Genomic DNA, 21566 nt, shown 5'->3' with positions numbered 1-21566 from the left:
AAAGATTTTCCTGACACCTATCTTCAGAAGCCACTGTCTCCACTCCAGGGGATTTTCTGTGCTAAACACCTTGTTTTATTTTCTTTAAAGCACTTACCTCTAAACTGTAATCATACCCCTCTATACTATAAGTTCCATTATGGTAGGAAGCTTGGCTGTCTTATTTATTCATCAATGTATTTCTTGTACCTAGGAACATAAAAGGTACTGCATGAATGTTTGTTGAATGTTTGAATGAATAAATGAAAAAATACATAACCTAGACTATTCATTTTCTGAAAATATGTTTTTTTTAAATATCTTGAAATATGAACTTAAGAACAACAGAGAAGACCAAATTCCTGGTAGAATGCATTTGTAATACATTGGCATACCATCTTTTCAATGGACTTTTGGTAACATTTTATTTAGCAATAGAAAAATATGTATATGAACATTTGAAAACAAGTATTCATACAGAGCTTTTCATATATTGAGAAATAGTATTTTTGTAATTGCCACATAACCCAGTTCCCTCCTATTTAATAGGATTTAGATTTTCATTTTAAACTTGTACAGAGTAAGTTAAAATTCTCTATATGTTTATGCTGTAAATATCTTCTGGGGTCTTTTTATACATATACCATTTTAGAGAATATGTGCTAATATGAAAATGAGTTTGTTAAGATACAGGTGTTCAGTAGGATACTTCTTAATACCTTTTTTAAGGGTAATCTAAAGAAACATTTAGCTTGTAGCTTTTCTTTTAGCTCATTAATCCACATAAGTTACTATACTAAATTGCTTAGGAATAGATTGCTTGGAATGAATTTAAAAAATTGTATTTTAACCTTCATTCAGCCCTTAGCTCTGTGAAACCTTGGTTGGTTTACCCGAACTTTGTTCTTTGTCTACACGCAGAACATCAGCCTTATCACTTGGGATATTAAAAATGGTATTTATAATGAAAGAGCTCTGAAAAGCTGGGTACTGCTTTACAGTGTACAGTAGTCCCTCAGTATCCATGGGGGGTTGGTTCCAGGACCTGCCACTGATACCAAAATCCATGGATGCTCAGGTCCCATAGTTGGCCATCCATATCTGCAGTTGCGCAGCCTCAAATTCAAGCAACCGCAGATTGTGTAGTACTATATGTCTTTATTGAAAAATATCCATGTATATGTGGGACCTGTGTAGTTCAAACTTGTGTTGTTCAGGGGTCAACTGTATCATTTTTATTATGTACAGTGATTAGTTTCCTGTATTTCACATTTGGTTAAAGGAAATCATGTCAGTAAATTACAGAAGTTCTTGGTGACGTGTCTGTTAAAGTGGATTTTTTAGGTGCTTTTGATTTTCTAAAAATAATAATTATAAACACTGTTTGGGTTTGAACTTTTAAAATACTCTTGAATATTATTGAGTTATTTTTCAGCTTTTCCAGGACAATGTGAAGTATACCTTGGGACAAAAGGAAACTTGTCCGGTGGGTCCGTAGCTGGTACCACATTCCATATTCCAGTCTATGCCATGACTTTCCTTTCTGTTGCCACTTCTCTCCAGGGTCTCTAGATATTAAGAATGTAAAATATGGTTCCTTGCAGTCTGGAGGGATCTCTGTTGTATAACACACTGCTGTTCAAAATGAGGGAGGCCCTGGATCAGGGCTGATCTGCCAACTCTTTGTCACTGGTCCATGATGAGATCAGTATAATGTATAATGAGAGTACTGTATGTGTTTAGAAACTTTTAATAGTAATTTGACAGAGTAATTATATGTCTATTGAATCTATTAAAACTTTGGGCATAAGTTTTTTATCTTGTAAATTTTGTTTTTCTAGTAATTTTTAGAATTTTTACTTCTGTGATGAATTGGAAATTCATAAATAGTTTGAGACGTTCTCGTCTGACACATTTAATCTACTTATTGTATAGTTCTGTAATCAGGGAGAGTAGATCAATGTTTTATGGTTTCTGCAAAAGTAGCAACTTAGAGGAGACCTGAAAAAAAGTCACATCTGGTCTGTGACTAGTCTTTATTTTGACTTATTTTACTTATCTAACTGCTTCTAAGTAAGATTAACCCATTTCATCAATTGAATTATGAAAAGTGTTGAATAAGGGCAGTAGGGTTTATAAAAATACACAAGATCATTAGAAGCTTATTGGACTTAAGTATGGGTTCTTTTCTTAAATTTTAATGACAGTAACCTGCTATAAAGTCAGGTGAACTTCATGCCTGAAGATAAGAGTCCTGCCCAGATTAATGAACAAAAATTCTTTTTCTTTTTCCTGAACTGGAAAAGCTAGTTTACAGAGTGATGACTTGTATTAAAGTTATCAGTTTCTATAAGTAGAACAAATAGCTTATCTATAGAATGATGGAATCTTCACTGTTGGAAGCCTGTTACTCAACTGATTTTAATGGTCACCATTACATTGGAGTTTGGGATTCATATTTAGCTCTTAGTCTTTCTATCATATTGAGTTTCAAGTGCTTGTCAGAAATAAGATTGGAAAAAATGGATGTGCGTTCCTTTCCCTCTATTATGAATAGGTTATTTAAATCGGTAAACATATAGGGTTGCTATTTGATTTTGTTTGTGTGTTTGCTCCATGAGAAAGCTAAAGAAGAGGAAACTAACATTTTAAAGACACATTACCTCTCTTCTAATAGTTGGATATTGGATTTTTCTTCCTGATTTGTTTTCTGTCATCAGTCTGAAGTTACTTCATACAGTTCTATTTTTCTTCCCAAGTTTCAGACTATTTTGTAAGCATTTCTGTCTCTTTTCCCAACCTAGAATTTAATTTTAGTCAACAGTGATAATGTTCTCCCTTTCAAAATAATTCCCACGTGCCTGTGTTTCTCACTCTTATTAAGTAACATCAGGCGCTTTGTAGGCAAAGGACATAAGTAGGTATTAAGCCAATAACTGTCATGGAATAGGCAGAGAATCATAAGTTCTGTGAGAGATCAATCTATCTTTATATAAGGATAAACCCAGTAGTATTTAAATAGAAATCTCCATCACTTAGCTGACCTAAAGTCATCTGGGAAGTGAGGGGGCTGAGAAGGAGAGGATGCATTACTGAGTGAGTAGAAATTGATCCACCTGGGTTGCTTCTTAGCTGAAGATCTATTTGAAGTGCCTGGTGTTGTTCTGGGGATGAATTAAATGTAACTGTATCAGAGTCCAAGCTGAGACTTCTGTGTTGTGTGTTTTTTTTTTTTTTAATATTTATTTATTCTTGGCTGTGTCAGGTCTTAGTTGCAGCACGCAGGATCTTTCATTGCAGTGTGCAGGCTTCTCTCTAGTTGTGGTGCGTTGGCTTCTCTCCAGTTGTGGCATGCGGGCTCAGTAGTTGTGGTATGTGGGCTCGTAGTTACGGCACTTGGGCTCAGTAGCTGCGGCATGCAGGCTCTCTAGTTGTGGCACGCAGGCTCCACAACACACAGGCTCAGTAGTTGCGGCACACGGGTTCTCTAGCTGTGGCACGTGGGCTCCAGAGTGCATGGCCTCTCTAGTTGTGGCACGCGGGCTCCACAGTGCGCGGACTCAGTAGTTGCAGCTCGCAGGCTCTCTGGTTGTGGGACGCAGGGTCCAGAGTGCATGGGCTCTGTAGTTGTGGCGTGGGGGCTTAGTTGCCCTGCAGCATGTGGGAACTTAGTTCCCCAACTGGGGATCGAACCTGTGTCCCCTGCATCGGAAGGTGGATTCTTAACCACTGGACCACCAGGGAAGTCCCTGTGTTGTGGTTTATATCTCCATGTTCCCTTGATGCAACTCTCGACGATGCCTGCACTAAGCTGCCTCTGTCTTCTGACTTAGGCCAGAAGCAAGAAAGATAACAGGGAGGGAAGAATTAGCATTTTTTTTAAACAATTACGTTTACATAACAAAATTATTCATAATGCTGCCACCAGAAGACAGGTTTATTTTATTATCAGATATCACGTCCCACATTGCATGGAATTGCTTAAATAGTTGCAGCTGATATTCTGTTTTGTATTCTGATATTTTTTCACTTTTTCATCCTCTTAATCTATTTCTCTGGTCTTTATAATTATCTTTTAGGCCATCTAAAATATTTTGTTTATCATGAGTATTTAAACCATTTAACATTGAATGTTAATTTTAATCTTAAAAAACCCAGAAATTAACTAATGAATGCTGCAGTGAGCCTCATTTTTACTTACTGATTTTTATTTCTGTTAAATTATTTATATAGGATAAATTCCAGGGAACTGTATAATTAGGTCAAAGGATATATTAACAACTCTAGTATTCATTGCAGTCTTGCTAGCCTTAGCTATACTTATGTAAATGAATTGGGACCTGTAGGTTACTTTAATGTGGTGTTTTACAACCTTAGCTGCACATTAGAATCACATGGGGATTCTAATTATACGTTAGAATCTCCTGGGAACCTTTAAAAAATATTGATGCCTCAGCACCGCCTCTAGAGATTTTTATTTAGCTCGTGTGAGGTGTGATCTGGACATGAGGATTTTTAAAAGCTCTCCAGGTAATTCTAAAATGCAGTTAAGATTAAGAACTTTGCTTTAGTGGGAAAATTAGACTTAACATTGCATCTGAAAATTAATTCCTGAGAGTTTGTTGAATTAGGTTGGTGGCTTAAATCTGATTAAGTAAGAACAGTCAACAACTAAGTAGCTTGATCACATCAATAAATATTTAGATGTTAATCTAGCATAAACTTGACTTTAATTTTTACTCACCCTGTGAATGTTGGTATATTAGATATTGATATAAATATAACTAGTATCATGGTAGGTATTAAAAATTATTTTTCAGGATTTGAAAGCAGTGCAATAAGGTGAAGCTAGAAAATAGAGAACTTCGGCTGTTAGAGGAGCAAGGTATTCCAAAAGTCATGGAACCATAGAGTAAGAGAGCCCAAGTAGCCCCTCAGAGTGAAAAGGAACAGAGAAGAATGACCACAAAAGCCGTGGACCACAAACTATACCCATGTCCACAGTGCACAACAATCTAGAACTTGCATCTCCAAAACTTAATCCTCCAAAGTCCGTATGTTAAAAATATTTAGTTTGTTTCATTGGTCTGCATTTTCTAGTGCAAAATAGGCAGCAGAGACGTATATATGTGGAACCTAGAAAAATGGTACAGATGAATCGGTTTGCAGGGCAGAAGTTGAGAGACAGATGTAGAGAACAAACGTATGGACACCAAGTGGGGGAAAGCTGTGGGGGGTTGGGGATGGTGGTGTGATGAATTGGGCGATTGGGATTGACATGTATACACTGATGTGTATAAAATGGATAACTAATAAGAACCTGCTGTATAAAAAAATAAATTAAATTAAAAAAATTAAAAAAAAGCAGCAGAGGTAGTTTTGTGTGGTGGTTTAGAATATCAGCCCAAATTCTGGCTTAACAGACTGTTAGGCAAGTTATTAAATTTCTCACAGTTTCAGTTTCCTCATCTGCAAATTGGGGTAATAGTATCTTCCCTCACAGGATAGTTAAAAGAATAAATTAGGTGATATGTAAAACACACAGCTCAGTATTTGACACATTGTTAAATAATTAAATTTAGCTGTAAAAGAGAGTGGTTATGTTTGTACCCCTTGCTTGTGGAAGGAAATAGAACCCAATATTTAATGAGTACTTAATTAGGCATATATATAGTAAGGCTGTCTCTATCCATATATCTTTTAATCCTTAAAACAACTGTGTAAGAAAGTATTATCCCACTTTTTAAAAAGCAGATGAAAAAAACCTCTGGCTCATAGAAGCTAAATAATTTTTCTTAGATCAGATCATGGCGTAAATGAGATTCTACGCAGACCTCAATACCCATGCTTTTCCCCTCATATTGCCCGGTGATTTAGCCTCTAGGGAAATCTAAATTAAACATAATTAGATGAATTTGTGGTGATTTCTTATGGTGAGTAGAATATTTTTTCCCATTAGGAAAAGGTAGGTACTGATTGGTGTCAGTTTTATGGAAAATGTGGTGAACAGTTTGGGGGTGCCATTTGTGAAAAAGATTGAAGGGATAAATGCCCAAGTTGATATTGTCCTTCAAGTGAGTAGAATGTGCTCATTTTGAAAATAGCTAGGTAGAATGTGGGCTCTGCGATTTGTCCTACACTTTGTCAGAGTCTCACCAGACACCGGAGAATGACTGTGGTTGATTTGCTCATTCTGTGAGAAACTCAGAAGAGGGCAGACTTTAGAACTTTTCATTGGAGAATGCTTGTGTGTTGAAAAATGTTCTGCCTGGAGTGGACATTCTTTTAATTCGTGAAGAAATGTTTCCCCTAAAGGCCTCTTTGCTCCATCCTGCCTTCAAATGACCCTCAGTGCTTCCTGCTGTGGCACCTGATGAGTTTCTATTAAAGACCAGCCCTTTCCACTGGAAGCAGTGCAGCATTAGGTGTGTGTATGGGGCGGGGGAGGGTACAGGCTTTGGGGTCAGTCCAGCATGGATCCAGATCTGTCACTCCATTACATATTTGAGTACTAATGTTTACTGACTGCCTCCTGTGTGCCAGGCGTTATTAGATACTTTGTTTCCTGTCCCCTTTAATTACCACTGCAACTTTTAAAGGGACTTTTACTGTCTTTTTACAGATTGTGATACATACTCAAAGAGACTACATATCTAGCCCAAATGCTTACTTCTCCTAAGTGGTAAAATTTGTCACTTGAAGCCAGATTTATCAAAGTCTGATGTATGTGTTATATCTTAAGCAAATGAATTAGTATTTCTGAGTCTCAGTTTCCCCTCCTCTGAACTAGAAATAGCACTTCTTTGAAAGACTCGTATGAGGATTAAATATATGGGGTATCAGGGTGCCTGTCTCTTAGTAGATACCCAAATATTAGTTTCTTCCCTGCCTGAAATAGTAATCATAGAATAGTGAAAGAATTACTACCCTCTGCCTTTTTTTAAATTGATGTTTTATATTTAACTTTTTGTTGTGAAAAATTTTGAACTCATAGAAAAGGTGTGAGAATAGTACAGTGGGACTTCCCTGGTGGCACAGTGGTTAAGAATCTCCCTGCCAATGCAGGGGACACGGGCTCGAGCCCTGGTCCGGCAAGGTCCCACATGCTGCGGAGTAACTAAGCCCATGTGCCACAGCTACTGAGCCTGCGCACCTAGAGCCCGTGCTCCACAGCAAGAGAAGCCACCACAATGAGAAGCCCGTGCACCGCAACAAAGAGTAGCCCCCGCTCGCCACAACTAGAGAAAGCCCGCGTGCAGCAATGAAGACCCAAAGCAGCCAAAGATAAATTAATTAATTAATTTAAAAAAATTGAAGAATAGTACAGTGAACCATTGTGTATCCTTCACCTAAATCCACCAATTGTTAATGTTTTATTTGCTTTATCTGTGTGTGTAGATAAATGGATAGAATTTTACTGAACTCTTTGGAGAGTTGTTGCCGACATCATGCCCCTTTATTCCTAATTATTTCAGCATGTTCTTATAACAGGGCAGTTATCAAAATCAGTAATATAACATTAATATATTATGATTATCTAATATATAGTTTATATTCACTTTTCACCAGCTGCCAAAAATATACTTTCAAGCAATGTTTTTTCCTCCTGATCTTTATCATATACTGAATTCAGTTGTCATGACTTTTTAGTCTCCTTTACCAACTAGACCTTTTAAGCCATTACTGCCACTACATTGGGTCTTACTAGAATTACTTCTTTAGGTTATCTGTCCTTTCACAGAGAGTGAGTTCTTAGTGATCTCAAACCATTTGTTTATAAAGAATATCCCTACTCTTTTGCCCTGGAGTGAAATCCCAACAAATATTTGAGTACCTACAGTGTGTCAGGAGATGAAGCAGAGTAGTGAGACCCAGCAAGTCAGAAGGTGTATGGTCCTGCTCCTCCTTAGGGGTTACAGGTGAATGAAGAAAAGGTTACGGTGCAGAACAAGTCTTTCAGGGCTCAGAGGTGGGAGACTGCACTTGGAGTTGTGCTGGATACTCCAGATGAAATTCAAGGCGCCTGAGAATGGTTGAAAACAATATTAATTGCCTTACTGACAGGATGATTGAAAGTTTCCAGTAATCATAATATCAGTCCTTATATCTTGAAGTCTGATCTGGGATGTGGTTGAATGTAACAATCTAAGAAATTCTACGCCAATACCATCTGATGTCGTAGTAATGAAATAATGCCTATACTGCACAGTTGCCACAATTGGTAGTAAAAATACCCTCTTCTTTGTTCAGAGTGGTGGTGTCCTCATAGGGGTGAAAAATGAAAGGTCGTGGAGAGCTCTGTAAACCTTCCCGCAGCATTTATACTCCTTCATCTACAGATCTCCCTTTCACTCATTTTTTAAAAAAGCCTCAGCTGAGGCTATGGTGCCTCTTAATTCACCAGCTGAAATAACCAGAATTTCTGGTGCATTCATGGACGTGCTTTTCTGTCCTGCCAGACTTGATTTGATTACATAAAAGCGTTGTGTGTATTTCTAAGGTAAATTTTAGATACCCAGGCATATTCTTCTCCATGGCGGAAATACAAGGCCAAGGGGTCAACTTAATTACTAACTGTAAGCATACAAAGGGCTTCAATCAGGAGAATATGGAGTAGTTATTCTACAAGTGCAGAGGAGACTAAACAAGGAGAATGACCTTAAAATGGGAAATGTGGTAGCTGTACATAAAGAAAGCCTGTACCTTGGGAATTAAGAACATTTAGCTACTCCTTGGGTATAGTATGGGTCTCACAACCCACCTAGGAGGGATGGTGGCTGGAGGGAGGGCCGGGCTTTGCCTTTCCTTCCCTCTATTGCCCCTATCACCAGAGCAACTCTGTTTCTGCATGTGGCTTTATTTGAAACTGTTCAGCTACTTAAAAGTTTGAAAACTAGTGTCTTAGGTGTTTAAGTCTGTCTAAAGCCTCTGAGCTGCCCTTTTCACTTGTATCTGCTGTCCGTTTGTTGCAGGCTTGGGACTCACAGGCGAATGAAGTTAAGCAGTTGATGTTGGAACTGTTTGTTCATTTGAACTGTTTGTACCACCCATACCAGTATTCAGAAGGACAGTTGACTGTATTTATACTCTGTTATCTCTCTCTTTCTTTTTTTCCTTTGGCCACACCACGCAGCTTGCAGTATCTCAGCTCCCCAACCAAGGATCGAACCTGCGCCCTCGGCAGTGAAAGCGAGGAGTCCTAACCCCTGGACTGCCAGGGAATTCCCTGTATTATCTCTTTTAAGATGTAAATTTTTCTAACTTGTGTCATAATTTAACTCACAACAGTTCTTTTCCTTCTTAGTAATACAGAAAATGATTTTGCTTTTATAAGTAATAGCATTGTAATTTTGATGAAATATGGTATATTTAGTGCATAAAATGCCACACTCATAAGGGTAAAACTCCCATGAGATTGTTTCTGCTTTTCGTTTCCATGGAGGTGACAGTAACACCAGTAAGCCAAACTATGGCTATCTAATAGTAATTCATGTTTGACCTTAGGCTGTGTGTTTACGTTATTCTTGAGAAAGGTATCATATTTAACCTTGTAGCCCTGGCATCTAGCACAGTGCCTACCATTTAATAGAAGACCAAGTTCAGGTAGTTGACATCTGTTCACATCTAAGATGTGAGAAGAAGAAGAAAAAGCCAGAGAAAGCAGTGGGTGAATAGGATGATTCTTTATGAACGTCAAGTGAGAATAAATGTCAAAAGAAGAATCAGGTCACCATTTAAAGATGCTACAAAACTCAAGGACAGTGGAGACAAAGAAAAGCCATTGGATTTGGAGATTTGTTTTGTCAGTGGAACCCGAGACAGAAGTTTTAGTAGCAGTGGGAGGGAGTAGGCGCAAAACCTTTAATTGTTCAAATGGCTGGTAAGGAGGTAGAAGGGAAGGAAGAGGAGGGCAGACAGAAAGGGGTTTCGGGGGTTTACAGCAGGATTTCTCAACACCAGCACCACTGGCAGTTTGGGCCCGATGATTCTTTCTTCTAGGGAGCTGTCCTGTGCATTGTAGGACCCCTCCCCATCCCCAAGTTGTGACAACGAAAAATGTCTCCAGACGTTGTCAGATGTCCCCTGGGGGCTGGATTCCTCAGAGAGAATCGCTGGTCTGCAGGGCTGAGTAAAGATTGCTGCTGCTGCTGCGGGCACCTGTGCAGTAATCCCTTTTCCTGCCTCTGCTCTGTCTACTGGTGAGGTTTTCATGGTACTTGCAGGTGGATGGGGAAGGAGCTAGTCCAGAAGCAGGTGGAAAACTGCAGGCATCCAGGGGGTGATTACCGAGCCAGTTACCTAAGGACGGGGGTGTGGAACAGAGCAAACCCACTGCATAGAGAGGTGCCCTGAAGTTAGAGGAGACGGGCACAGGCATTTTTGGGTGGATTGAAGATGGGTTTAGTTCATGTTAGATGGCCTCAAGCTTTTCACTAAGATGGGAGAAAAGGTCACCTGAGAATGAAGTAGACAAGGTTAATGTTAGGCCTTTGAGGAAATTATAGAACATTTTGGTAACCCCCGTGGGGATGGATTAACACACATGAGTAAGAAGCATTACAGAGCAGCAGCGAGGCCTGGCTGAATAGGAACTTTAAAAAATTATTTAAGACATTAATTAAAATCCCAGAGAAGAAGAAAACCTATAACCCAACCACCCTGACACTATTTTTATTGTGCAGTTTACTGTCTATGCTTATAATTTTGCTCTTTTTATTTTGCTTATTTCACTGAATATAGATTTCAATGTTATTGAACTGTTTTTTCAGTTATATTTAATGGCTCCATAATAGTCTGTAGATCTGTTCTTTAATTTACCAAACATCCCTCTAGTTACTGACTCGGTTAGGGTGTTTCCGGTCTTTAGTACTATTACACCTAATGTTTCAGTAAACATTCTTAGTCATAGAACTTTGCCAAGTGGATCCAGCCAAGGTTTTATACAGTGTTGAATACAGAGCAGACAGTGCATTGGCTTAAATGTCACCTCAGTGAGGCCTTCCCTGACCCACCACATTTCAAATTGCAGCCCTCATCTCTGGTTTATTTCCTCCACCACACTTGCTGTCTTCCAGAATTCTAGGTGTTTTATTTATCTTGATTGCTTTTGTCTCCCTTGCTAGGTATATATGCTTCAACAGGACGAGGATTTTCGTTTGTATCACCAGCACCGAGAATACTGGCACAAATACTTGTTGAATGGTGGGGTTTACCCAGACCTACAGGCACGATGGGTTTGAAGAGTGTCAATAGCAGCAGATATTCATGGAAGCCAGTGGGAGAATAATTGCATTAACTAGTCTTTGGTTTCTAGGTGGGCTAGGAAGTAACAAAAATCCACAGGGACGATGAATTGGGAGATTGAAGGGCTAGCACTTGTGGCAACAAAAGCACATTCTTCTGGAAGGGGAGAGCATGGGAGAGGTGGGAGATAAATAGTTTGTGGTCACAGAAGGGAATTTCCCAAGGTTTAGATATTAGAAAAGAAGCAGTTTGAGAATTAATAGTGGCAAGGTTGGTAGAAAACTCCATCTTGCTGGGAATGGACTGTATCACTATTTAATTGCCCCTCCCTTGGCAAACAGTTCCCTCCTAGCTTGTTGTATTTGGTTCACACTCAGTGGTGGTGTATAAATCAAGTTTTGTTTTCAAATACCTTTTTTTTTTTTTAATTGGAGCATGGCTATAAGTGGTAATCTGAGTAAGCAGATATGCCAGTAATGCCTTGTCAAGACAGTTGAGCAGAGTTAGTGACAATGTCAACCCAAGCTCCAAAGTTGAATTTACAGAGATGTTGCCTCCCCCTCACTTGGTGGAGCTGATTGACTTCTTGAGTCATTCAGTTGAACTTCTAAGTGACTATCTTTTAGGTACTTTTCTATTTGAGGTCACTTTGCTCAGTGTAGAGCAGCTTGGTAAATGCATGAAACATTTAGCATAGCATATGCTAAGTTCATTTTAAGCAACTGTTTGGGAGTCACTCTTGAGTATGGAAATTATAATTGTTTTCTTTTGGATCAGCCTTAATTGTTACCTTCAGCCAGTGCATGACCCTCCAGTTTGTTATAGGTTTTCCACTATAGCATATTTTTAGCTTTCAAATTCCAGTTATTCTCTGGTGAATTGTTAAGAACTGACAGGTATGATTTAGTAGACAGAACACTGGAGAGAGAGTTGAAGTAATGTTTCCCTCTCATATTTGTCAGTGGATGGCATGTCTATTAGTTCTTAATTCTTTAGTTTTATTTTTTATTTTAAAACATGATAATGATCTCAAACACTACCTTCCGCCTTCTTCCAGAATCTCTGGGATACCATATCAGCGTACTGGTTCATTAGAACCACGTAAAGAGATTTCATGTTTTGAGGCCTATCCCAGAAATGCTTTTTTACATACCTGAGCATTTGTCGGCTTTATTTGAATATGAGGTGTATCTATAATGATGTGAGTTGAGCAAAGTTGTTTGTCTTTTAAATTTAAAGTTATAGCTTAAAGTTCTTGGAACCAAGTGCTTCATTCAAAATAGGATTTGATAATTATATTGACAAGTATAGTATGATAAGGCATTATAATATTGATAGTTTTCCTCTATATAGTTGACTTTGAGAATTTTGAGAGTGCTTCCTCCACCTATCTTTAACAAAAATTGGAGTGCCCTTGCACGGATTGGATTGATTAGTTCTTCCCTTCCCAATATGATCAACTGCATTTAGCATATGGTATAACCCATTTTAAGAGAAACGCTTCATAAGTCTTGCTTTTTTTGAAAACCAGGGCAAAACCATCCTCCTTACATTTCCTCATTATTTGGTTGTGAGCATAATATTAACTATTTTAGGATCCCAGTCTTTTCTTGGTCTTGATCAAAAGAACATCCTTAGGGAGGAATCCTGCAGTTTTCATTTAGCCCATTTATGACCTCTTATGAAGAGAATGAAACAGTTAGTTATATGCCTGAATTACTGGGGAACTGTGCAAACCAAATTTCTGCTGCAGAGCCTCAAAGAGCAATGAGGTTCAAAATTTTTCATAAGACTTAGAGGGTTAAACCTTTGCCTGGGAGGCAGAATACATATATATGTATATTGTATACACATATATATATATGTTATTATATAGTAATATTATAATATATTCATGTATATTATGTATAGAATATACATATATATTAACCAGAGTTTGCTTGCTTCCAGGGAGGATACTGGAGAACCAGACTCCTGGAGCAGTTTATCCTATGAAATCCCTTACGGAGACTGTTCTGTGAGGCATCACCGAGAGCTGGACGTCTATACGTTAACCTCTGAGTCTGAACCACACCAGGAACCCCCACTTCCTGGAGACAGTTGCACTGGACATATTTTTAAACTTATGAACATCCAACAGCAGCTAATGGTAAGACAGAAAATTTCCATTTTCAGGCTTTTGTGCCCTCACCCCTTCCCCCAATGAGCCTTACTATAATTAGAACATAACAGTGCTTCCCTCAAAGATTGTGAAACCTGTAAAGCAGTTTTAGCTATATTAGACGTTAGCATTTATAGAGACAGAGTTCAGCACTGGGGTAGTAGCAATAGGAGACTGCGAGAATTTTTCTTTTTTTTTTTGCCAGGCTTTTAAAATAACGAAAGACACACATACACCTGGCAGATACAGAAATATGCAACAACTAGAACTAAATTTTCCTGGCTTAAAAGGAAATTTATTTAACTCTATAAATTTATTGGTTTAACTTTATAAAACGAAATGAGCTAAACAGTTTCTGAGATTGTTGCTGAAGAATAAGAACCAAATCTACTCAGAAATGGAGCCTTTTCACAGCTATTTCAGTGAGTGATGACTGTGTTACTATATTTAAATTGGTAGTTGTGTGGTAAAAAGATCACTAAAACAATAAAGATTTTATAATCCACTCAGGCCTTCAAGATAAAGTTGTTGCCAGACATAAAAACATTACATACTCCCTGGTAGCATTTATTATGGATAATATAAACGTCACATGGGTACATCTGTCTTGGCCACGACATCTGAAAGGCTAAGTTTAGATAATTTTTCCACCCATTTTATTTCAGAGTTGATTTGATTTGGAAAAAGCTTGGCAGTAATTTCATTTAAGGTCATCTGGGGTCAGCTCAGCGCCAGAGCCTTCTTTGGGAGCAGGCCTTGCTTGTTTCGGAGAGCAGCAGGCCAGGACACTTCATAGCAGGTTGTAGATGTACCTGCCTCTGCCTCTCCGAGTCATATTTGTTCCAGAATAGGTGTCATTTTATTTTCCTCTGAAGAGACTGCCGGAAGGTCAGGTTTTCCTTTAGGGCTCTTCTTACTGGGTGAATGATAGTCCATTTGAAAACAGCACTTTGTAGATGCCAAAGCTACCTGCAAGGTGTGGGAATATTTTACAGGAAACCATGAGAAATTAAAACTGAGAAGATGCTTGTGTTAGGAGCATCTAAAATTTTTCAAGCAAGACAACTTTTTTCTGCAAATCTCTGTTCTGTAATGTTCACCCTTTATTAAATTTAATGACCTGCTTTCATAATTTTTTTGGAGTCAGTTACACTCTCAGCGGGAAGGGAAGCAAGCCATTTTGAATACCCTAAGGAGCATAGCACAGACGCTTTCAGTGAAAATTCATTTCTCGTGTACTCTATTATTAGAAGGACTTTAGTGAGCGTAACTCGTTTTACACTTACGTGTGTGAACTTTTACATCAGACCCAGTGAGTAGACAGGAATCGGCTGATGATGGAGTACTGTAAGTGCTCGACACAGGAACTGAGTGGGTAAGTGAATGAGATGACAGTGCGTGGTGGATTTGCGTGAGATTCTTGTAGTAGATCAGATAATGAGCGAAGAGCAAACCAGGTGTTATAAAAATAGTTTTGGGACTTCCCTGGAGGCCTGGTGGTTAGGATTCTGCGCTTTCATTGCCGTGGCCTGGGTTCAACCCCTGGTCAGGGAACTGAGATCTCGCAAGGTGCGCAGTGCAGCCAAAAAAAAGATAGAGAGCAAAATAGTTTTTATGTGTTGAAAAAAATAGTATCATTTTAAGGATTCCTGAAATTTTGATATAAAGGTAAACCCACTCTAAAGATCAGCTGTGTTTGTTTTTCTCCATTTTTTCCTAAGCCTTATCTACGTGTACTTGTAGTTTTTGCATAATTATAACCTTAGATTAACTGTAAGTTTTGTTTATTTTCTTAAACATTATGTTATAAATATCTTTTCCTTATTTCACTGTGGTCTTCATAGTTAACACTTATATAACAGCGTAGCATTTTCCATCAGGTTGATTAACCATGATTGTTTTAACCATTCCTGTATAGTTGGTTACATCTGTTTTTCAAGTTGCAAAAACTATTTTTGAGATGACCTATAATATCCTCAAAGCACAGTACCATCTGAGAATAATCAAGGATTAGGTACTACTAGTTCAGTATATTCTTATTTATTTAATATTCAGTATTAGAGGAACTGCTTTTATCAAGAAGTAAAAGAATCGACCGTGCCACTCTTTTTGAAATTATAACCCCATAACTAAAATTGTTAAACTAGATTGAACGGAGCATATTTTGGAGTTTAAAGGATGCTGTGTAACTCCTCAGTGAGAATTTAGGGCATGGGAGCATATGTCTGTGCCTTGTGATTGAAGAGAGTTTACCAGACTGGCCAGGATTTGTTTTTACTTGTATATATGAGGTGGGATGGAAGCAGCCTCTGCCCCTCTAAAGCCCCTATAAAAAGTATCTTTCTCAGCTGCTCATTTGAAGATAGCCACTGAGCTTTTTTGAGGCTCAGTTTTTATCTGTTTTCTAAAATAAGTTCATAATATAGAAAAGAGTCATATTGTATTATTCTTGCCATTTTTTATCATTCTAGTGGATATGCAACTATAAGAGGAAATTAATGTCAGGAACAAGAGAGAATTTAGTTTTATTTAGGTTGGCTTATCCTGTGACTTGAGAGGCTGGAATGCTACTGAGTTCTCTCCAACAGAATTTTTGCTTATAGGTGTCAGTGACATCTTTTCCCCCGGACAATTTTTTTTTAAATATCTTCCATTTCCTCCTAGAAAACAAACCTCACACAGATGGACAGTCTTATGCCCTCAGTGGTGACAGCACAAGAACCTTCAAGTCTGCCCAGTGACCAAGATACAGATGGTCAGTTTCTTCCCTGTGCATCAGAGCCCACAGCCAGCCAGCAGCTTGCTTCTCCTGAAGGTGCTGAGAGCTCTCAGTGCTGCCATGGGAGCACTGTGGGGCAGACTGAAAGTTCCTATGATTTGTCAAGTGTGGTTAAGGAAGAGAATACAGACTCTTCCTGTAGGAAGAAAAATACAGGCGTGGAGAGAAAAGGAGACGAGGTGGAGCCAGCACCTATCGTGGACTCTGGGACTACGTCTGATCCTGACAGCTGCCGTCAGAGCACACCTGATTGCAAAGGAAAGGACACAGAAGGCCTTCCATCCTGTGGAGTCAGAAATGAAGAAACTGGAACAAAATCTTCGGCAATGGCCACAGACCAGGAGTCTCCAGGCAGTGGAGGCCACGTCCTGCAGGGAGGCGTAGCCCTGGAGCCCGGCATGGCCCAGTCTTTCTCTGGAGGTGGACTGGTGGTCCCATCACCAGCAGGTGCCAGCGTCCCAGACACTGCAAGGGAAACGGAACGCAGTCTCGTGAACCCAGAGGCCACCATCCAGAGGAATGTGCTTGCAGCAGGGGAGAGTATGAAGGAAAGATTTGAGGACTCCAATATCAGCACAGCTGGAGCCTCTGACCTAAAAGTCACAGACGAGCCTATGGATAAAGCCAGTGTTCCAAATGGTGTCTCTGCCTCTGGCTCCCTGGTTGCTGACAAGCCTGCTGAGTCTTTACTTGTCGTTAGTGATGAAGAAACTGCCATTGATGAAAACACTGCAGAAACGGAAACTTCTAGAAGTTGTGAAGAGAGTGCTGATGCTCCAGGGGCTCAGAACTCTCAGTTAATTCTAGCTGCTGCAAAAGATGAGATTTCAGAAGGCCTCGAACTTGACACTCCCTTAGCCAGCATGTGTGTGGCGTTGTCACCCTCTGATTTAACCTTTCCCAGGCCGCAAAAAGATGTTATGCCAAACCAGAAATCAGAAACGGATTCGTCTCATGTTCAAAGCCAAAACAGCAAATCACCCGTCTGTTCTACAACTGGAGATGATAAACTTTGTGCTGCCTCTGCATGTCGACAGAACACGGGGACTTCTAGTGGTGTGTTGGCTGTAGAACACTGTGATGACATAGTTACCCAGCCTGAAGGCACCACCACAGGGCTGCTCAACACACAACCACTGCCCACTGCCAGCCGCTTGGAAGGCCCACAGGCTAACACGGTCACCCCTGACCCTGATGGAGACACCCAGGAACATGTGGATTTTTGTCCTCTCCAAGTTTTGGATAAAGAAAGCCAAGGAAAAGATTCGAAACTAGAAACATCTTTAGCAAATATGCTTGAGGTAGTTCCACATCCACATGCTCTTGTCCCCAAAGCTGAGAAAGAACGGGTGTCAGACCAGGCAGTGACATCAGGCAGGACTTTCTCTCTGCCAGGCAGTCCCGGCAGTGAATCAGTAACCAAAGATGACGCATTTTCTCTTGTCCCCTCCTCCCAGAATGAAAAAGGAACAGCAACTCTTGAACCACATACAGACTGTAGAGATGGCCCAGATGGAGATTCGAATGATCTGGAGAAGCAGCCAGCAGAAGACAGTGTAGCGGGCCTGTGCACACCCTCCTCTGCTCTAGATCTTCAGCCCAGCATGGGCAATACCAGTCCCGTAGGACCTGGTGCGGAGTGTGAGCGTCCCTGCCTCTCAGCAGACCCTGAAGTCCTGAATATCGTCGAGGGGGTCACTGACTCTTCCCTGCTCCATGTGGGTCAGGCCGCTTTGGCCTCTGATTCCGCTTTGACTGAAGAAGGGAAAGATCAGGTGGTTCCAGAGAGCACTGCAGCTCAGGGACCAGAAGACAAGGATAAAGCAGTGACCTGTTCCTCCATTAAGGACACTCTTCGTTCAGGAACGTTGCAGGAAGAGCCGAGAACACCACCCTCTGGACAAGAGGCCCCGGGATTCCATGAAGAACCTGGCTCAGCTGTCTGTGATGAGGACAGAGCTCCTCGGAACGGCAATTCACTGGGCACACCCTTGGCCTGTCTTCACGCAGAAACTAAACATAACAAGGAAGTGGCCCCACCAGTCGCACAGCTGATTGAAGGTGGGGCTGCACAGAGCCTGGTGCCACCAGGAGCAAGTCTGGCTGCAGACTCAAGCCAGGAGGCCTCAGGTACAGAGCAGAAGAGCTCACCTCCATTGCCAGATCTGTTACCAGATGGGTTCGAGGTTCTTAATTGTGAGCAATCTTCTGCTCTGGATGTTGAGGTGAAAAACACTCAGTCCCAGGGGAAGACCGCTGCTTGTGAGGTGAGTGGAAATGCGGCATTGGATGGTGCCGTGGTCGGTGCTCTGCCAGGCACCACTGGGACCGGGAGAAAGGATATACCACACAACGCTCCAGACATCCAGATTCCGCAGGTCTCTTCGAGCCAGGAGAAGAATATGATCCTGGGTTTGCCGGGAGCTTTACCGGACAAAGGTGTGACTGACCCTCAGGGCGCCGCACCCCCAGAGGTCGTGTCCCTGGGTTGGGAGAAGGGGAAGGTGGGGGGAGCAGATGGCAGCCGTAGCACAGGCGACTCCAAGGAGACACAGGTGGATGAGGAAGCGCATCACGTCCCGCCGCAGCCTGCTGCCAAAGAGCACCCCACAGAGACGGAGCTCTCAAGCCGTGGTGACAAGGCCCCAGGCAGGGGAAGGGATGCTGCCCCTATGCCGTGCACCGTCGCTGCCAAAGCCGTGCTTCTGCCTGAGACAGCAGACTTGATTGAGGAGGCTGCGAGTCGCCTAGTGGATGCTGTCATAGAACGAGTCAAGGCCTCGGGAGAACTGATGACAGAGGGGGAAATCAGTCACATGTCACTGCCCTGTCCTTCTGAGGCGGGCCCAGGGGCCGAACAGCTGGAGAGTGCTTCTGCAGGGAAGGCGAGTGCTTTCCAGCCTGCGGAGACCCTGCCAATGGGCAGTAGTCGTGGAGAAGCCTCTGGGAACCTTGCAGGATGCTTTGCTGGAAGGGAGGAGCCAGAGAAGATTATTCCGCCTCTCCAGCGACCAACTCCGGCAACAGGTAAGCAAAGTAGAGTACGAAATAAACAGTTCGAGAAACAAATTCCCGTAAGAGTCTCTGTGATGTGCTGGTATAAACATAGGTGTCATGTTGTTGTTTAGAGGTCTGGCGTTCATCGGATAGGTTGCCAAGTTACCAGTCAGCACCATCCGGAGAGGCACGTCATCTCAGGGTTGGGCAGTTTTTGCTCCCTGCATTCCAGACTTCTGGCTTGACTGCTTAAAACCTATAAATGCTCTATCGCACTGGTGCAGTCATGACTTTCCTAACCTGGAAAACAGTGCCTAGATCCCAGGTGCTCTAAAATGATAAAGGAATTTAGCAGATGTTTTTGTTCACATGGCATAGTCCTTTTTCTCGAGAACCATAACAAACAGTGCTGAAAAAGTGTGTTTTATTTACAAACCTGAAACTCCTTTCTTTCCCTATCATCCTAGTCTGTGTCCTGAGCAAATTTAGTCAGAGTGGTTTCACAAACAGCTCTAAGTATCGTTGTAAGCCGGTGGCCCAGCATCCCAAATGGTGGTATTAGGTCATTGGTGGAGGCTGTGAGAAGGGAACTCCCTCCTTTTCCTGCCTGAGGAGCAGACCTCCAGTTCCATTGCCTGTTGCTCTTGGGCAGCAGTCTGGGAATTGAGGGCCCTGCGAAAGGCAGGGGATAGGATACAGGATTTCCGCCAGAGCCTAGTCTGCTGAGCTGCTGTCACAGGGCAGACGTTGTGTCTGCTTATCTTGGTGAAGCAGCTGCAGCAAGCAGATTGCTCACACAGCACCAGCCCGTTCCGTCTGTGGGTAACCATGTCCAGAGAGAGCAAAGAGAAACCACTGGTGTTCAGTGGAAAGAAACGATCTGAATAAAACTCCTTATTGGGGGTTGAGGCTGAAGTTCAAACTGGAGTCAGACTCGGTTTTGACTCCTGAAGTCGTTCAAGGTCAGTTTGATTCAGACTTTGCGACCACCACCTGTTACCAGCTATAGACAGAGGACCTATCTCCTTGCTTGCCCCCAGGCTCTCGTAGGTAAGAAGCCTGTTTTGTTTTTATCGTTTGATTGCTCTTGCTGTTCTTTCTAATTTTTGAAAACCCCTTTACTGTAGTAGGTGTTAAGAATTGGGGGGTGGGGCATGAATAGAAATGAACAAATAGAATAAGGAGAGAAGTGGCTTTAGAAAAAGAGCAATTTAAACACAGTGGTCATTTTCCCTGATAGAGGGTGTTTAACCATTTATAATCTATTTTTCCAGTTGAGGGATTTAAGAAACCTGAGATAGTATTTTTGGTGATTTCACACTTTTTGTTTTATTAAAGTGTCTTGGATTGTTAGCAGCCAACAAATTTCTATCACTAACAGTCTCAGAATTTCAATGAGAAGGTCTGTAATTTTTAAAAGAAGGCACAACAGCAAGTCTATTTTGGGGGGACATTTTAGAAGAACGGGAGTGGCTGTAAGCTGATGCCTGCCTATGTTGTTTTCATCTGGGTGCTGCGTCTTTGGCCACATGGGCTGGAATTATTTCTCTTTCTGGCTCAGTAGTCAGAATTTAATCCAAGCAAGTACAAACTATGTAAGGTTTGTGTCTATAGTACCTTATGAGAAAAGATAGAAACCAAGCCGACTTTGATTTTTTTTTCAGACTTTGATTTTTAATAGCACACAAAGATAGTAAAGGTGCTAAGAAATTATGTTTAAGATTTTAAGGCTTTAGGAAGGAAAATGAGATGAAAATCAAGTTTCAACTGTGTCTCTGGGCTTGGGATTTCGGGGTGTGTGTGTGTGTGTGTGTGTGTGTGTGTGTACGAGTTACTTATTCTGCTCTCCAGAGGAGTCATATGTGCTCCATGCTCATGGCCTCAAAGGACAGAGAGAAGTAACCAGTGATGAAGAAATTGGTGCTTTTTTCAGAAAATAGCTAGGATTTGGGGAAAGTCCCTGGTCACGTTGCCCTGGAGAAAAAGCACCTGAGTGTGATCTCAGACCAAAGGGTATTTTCTAGGAAGTTTACATTGCCATTTATGAATTTAACCATACTGTTTTATAAGTGAGGAGACGTCGGTTTAACTGCTGATTTGGAAGGAGCCACATGGCATTGGCTTTTGTTTTTATATACTGCTGTTGACAAAGCCAAGTAGAAATTGAGATGAGGAAAACACAAAACTTCCAGTTAGGGTGAGGGGACGTAGCCCTTTACACATCAGGAGCATTGGCCGCAGTGCTTTGGGAAGTTAGTTGTGCATAACTGAGCCAGGCCAGTCCCGAGGGGGCTGCCAACACCCCACGGGTCTCACTAATCTCTGTTTACCGCTGGGACTGGTTGCTACTTGCCAAGATACATATTTTCAGTTGATGGATGTAGGATAGTAAGGATGTGTCAGAAA

The 21566-nt window shown here is 41.1% G+C and overlaps 1 protein-coding gene across 16 annotated transcripts in view; it reads left to right on the top strand.

Annotated features, from left to right (window-relative positions):
* The window catches only part of AKAP13 (A-kinase anchoring protein 13), a 342746-nt gene that overhangs the window by 165334 nt on the left and 155846 nt on the right, over nucleotides 1–21566 (top strand). For 14 of the 16 annotated variants that reach the window (XM_089906833.1, XM_089906831.1, XM_089906837.1 and 11 more), the window contains 2 exons: nucleotides 13174–13372; nucleotides 16049–19190. In XM_089906833.1, the coding sequence (XP_089762959.1) occupies nucleotides 13174–13372; nucleotides 16049–19190 (3341 nt within the window). The remainder of the gene's footprint in view (nucleotides 1–13173; nucleotides 13373–16048; nucleotides 19191–21566) is intronic. The other 2 variants (XM_030764018.2, XM_030764022.2) reach the window with 2 other exon arrangements.

This window comes from Delphinapterus leucas, chromosome 2, assembly GCF_059928025.1.
Source record: "Delphinapterus leucas isolate spDelLeu-1000000601 "Yukka" chromosome 2, BTC_Dleu_Yukka2, whole genome shotgun sequence".
Lineage (NCBI taxonomy): Eukaryota > Metazoa > Chordata > Mammalia > Artiodactyla > Monodontidae > Delphinapterus > Delphinapterus leucas.
This window is presented reverse-complemented; position numbering and strand designations above follow the sequence as displayed.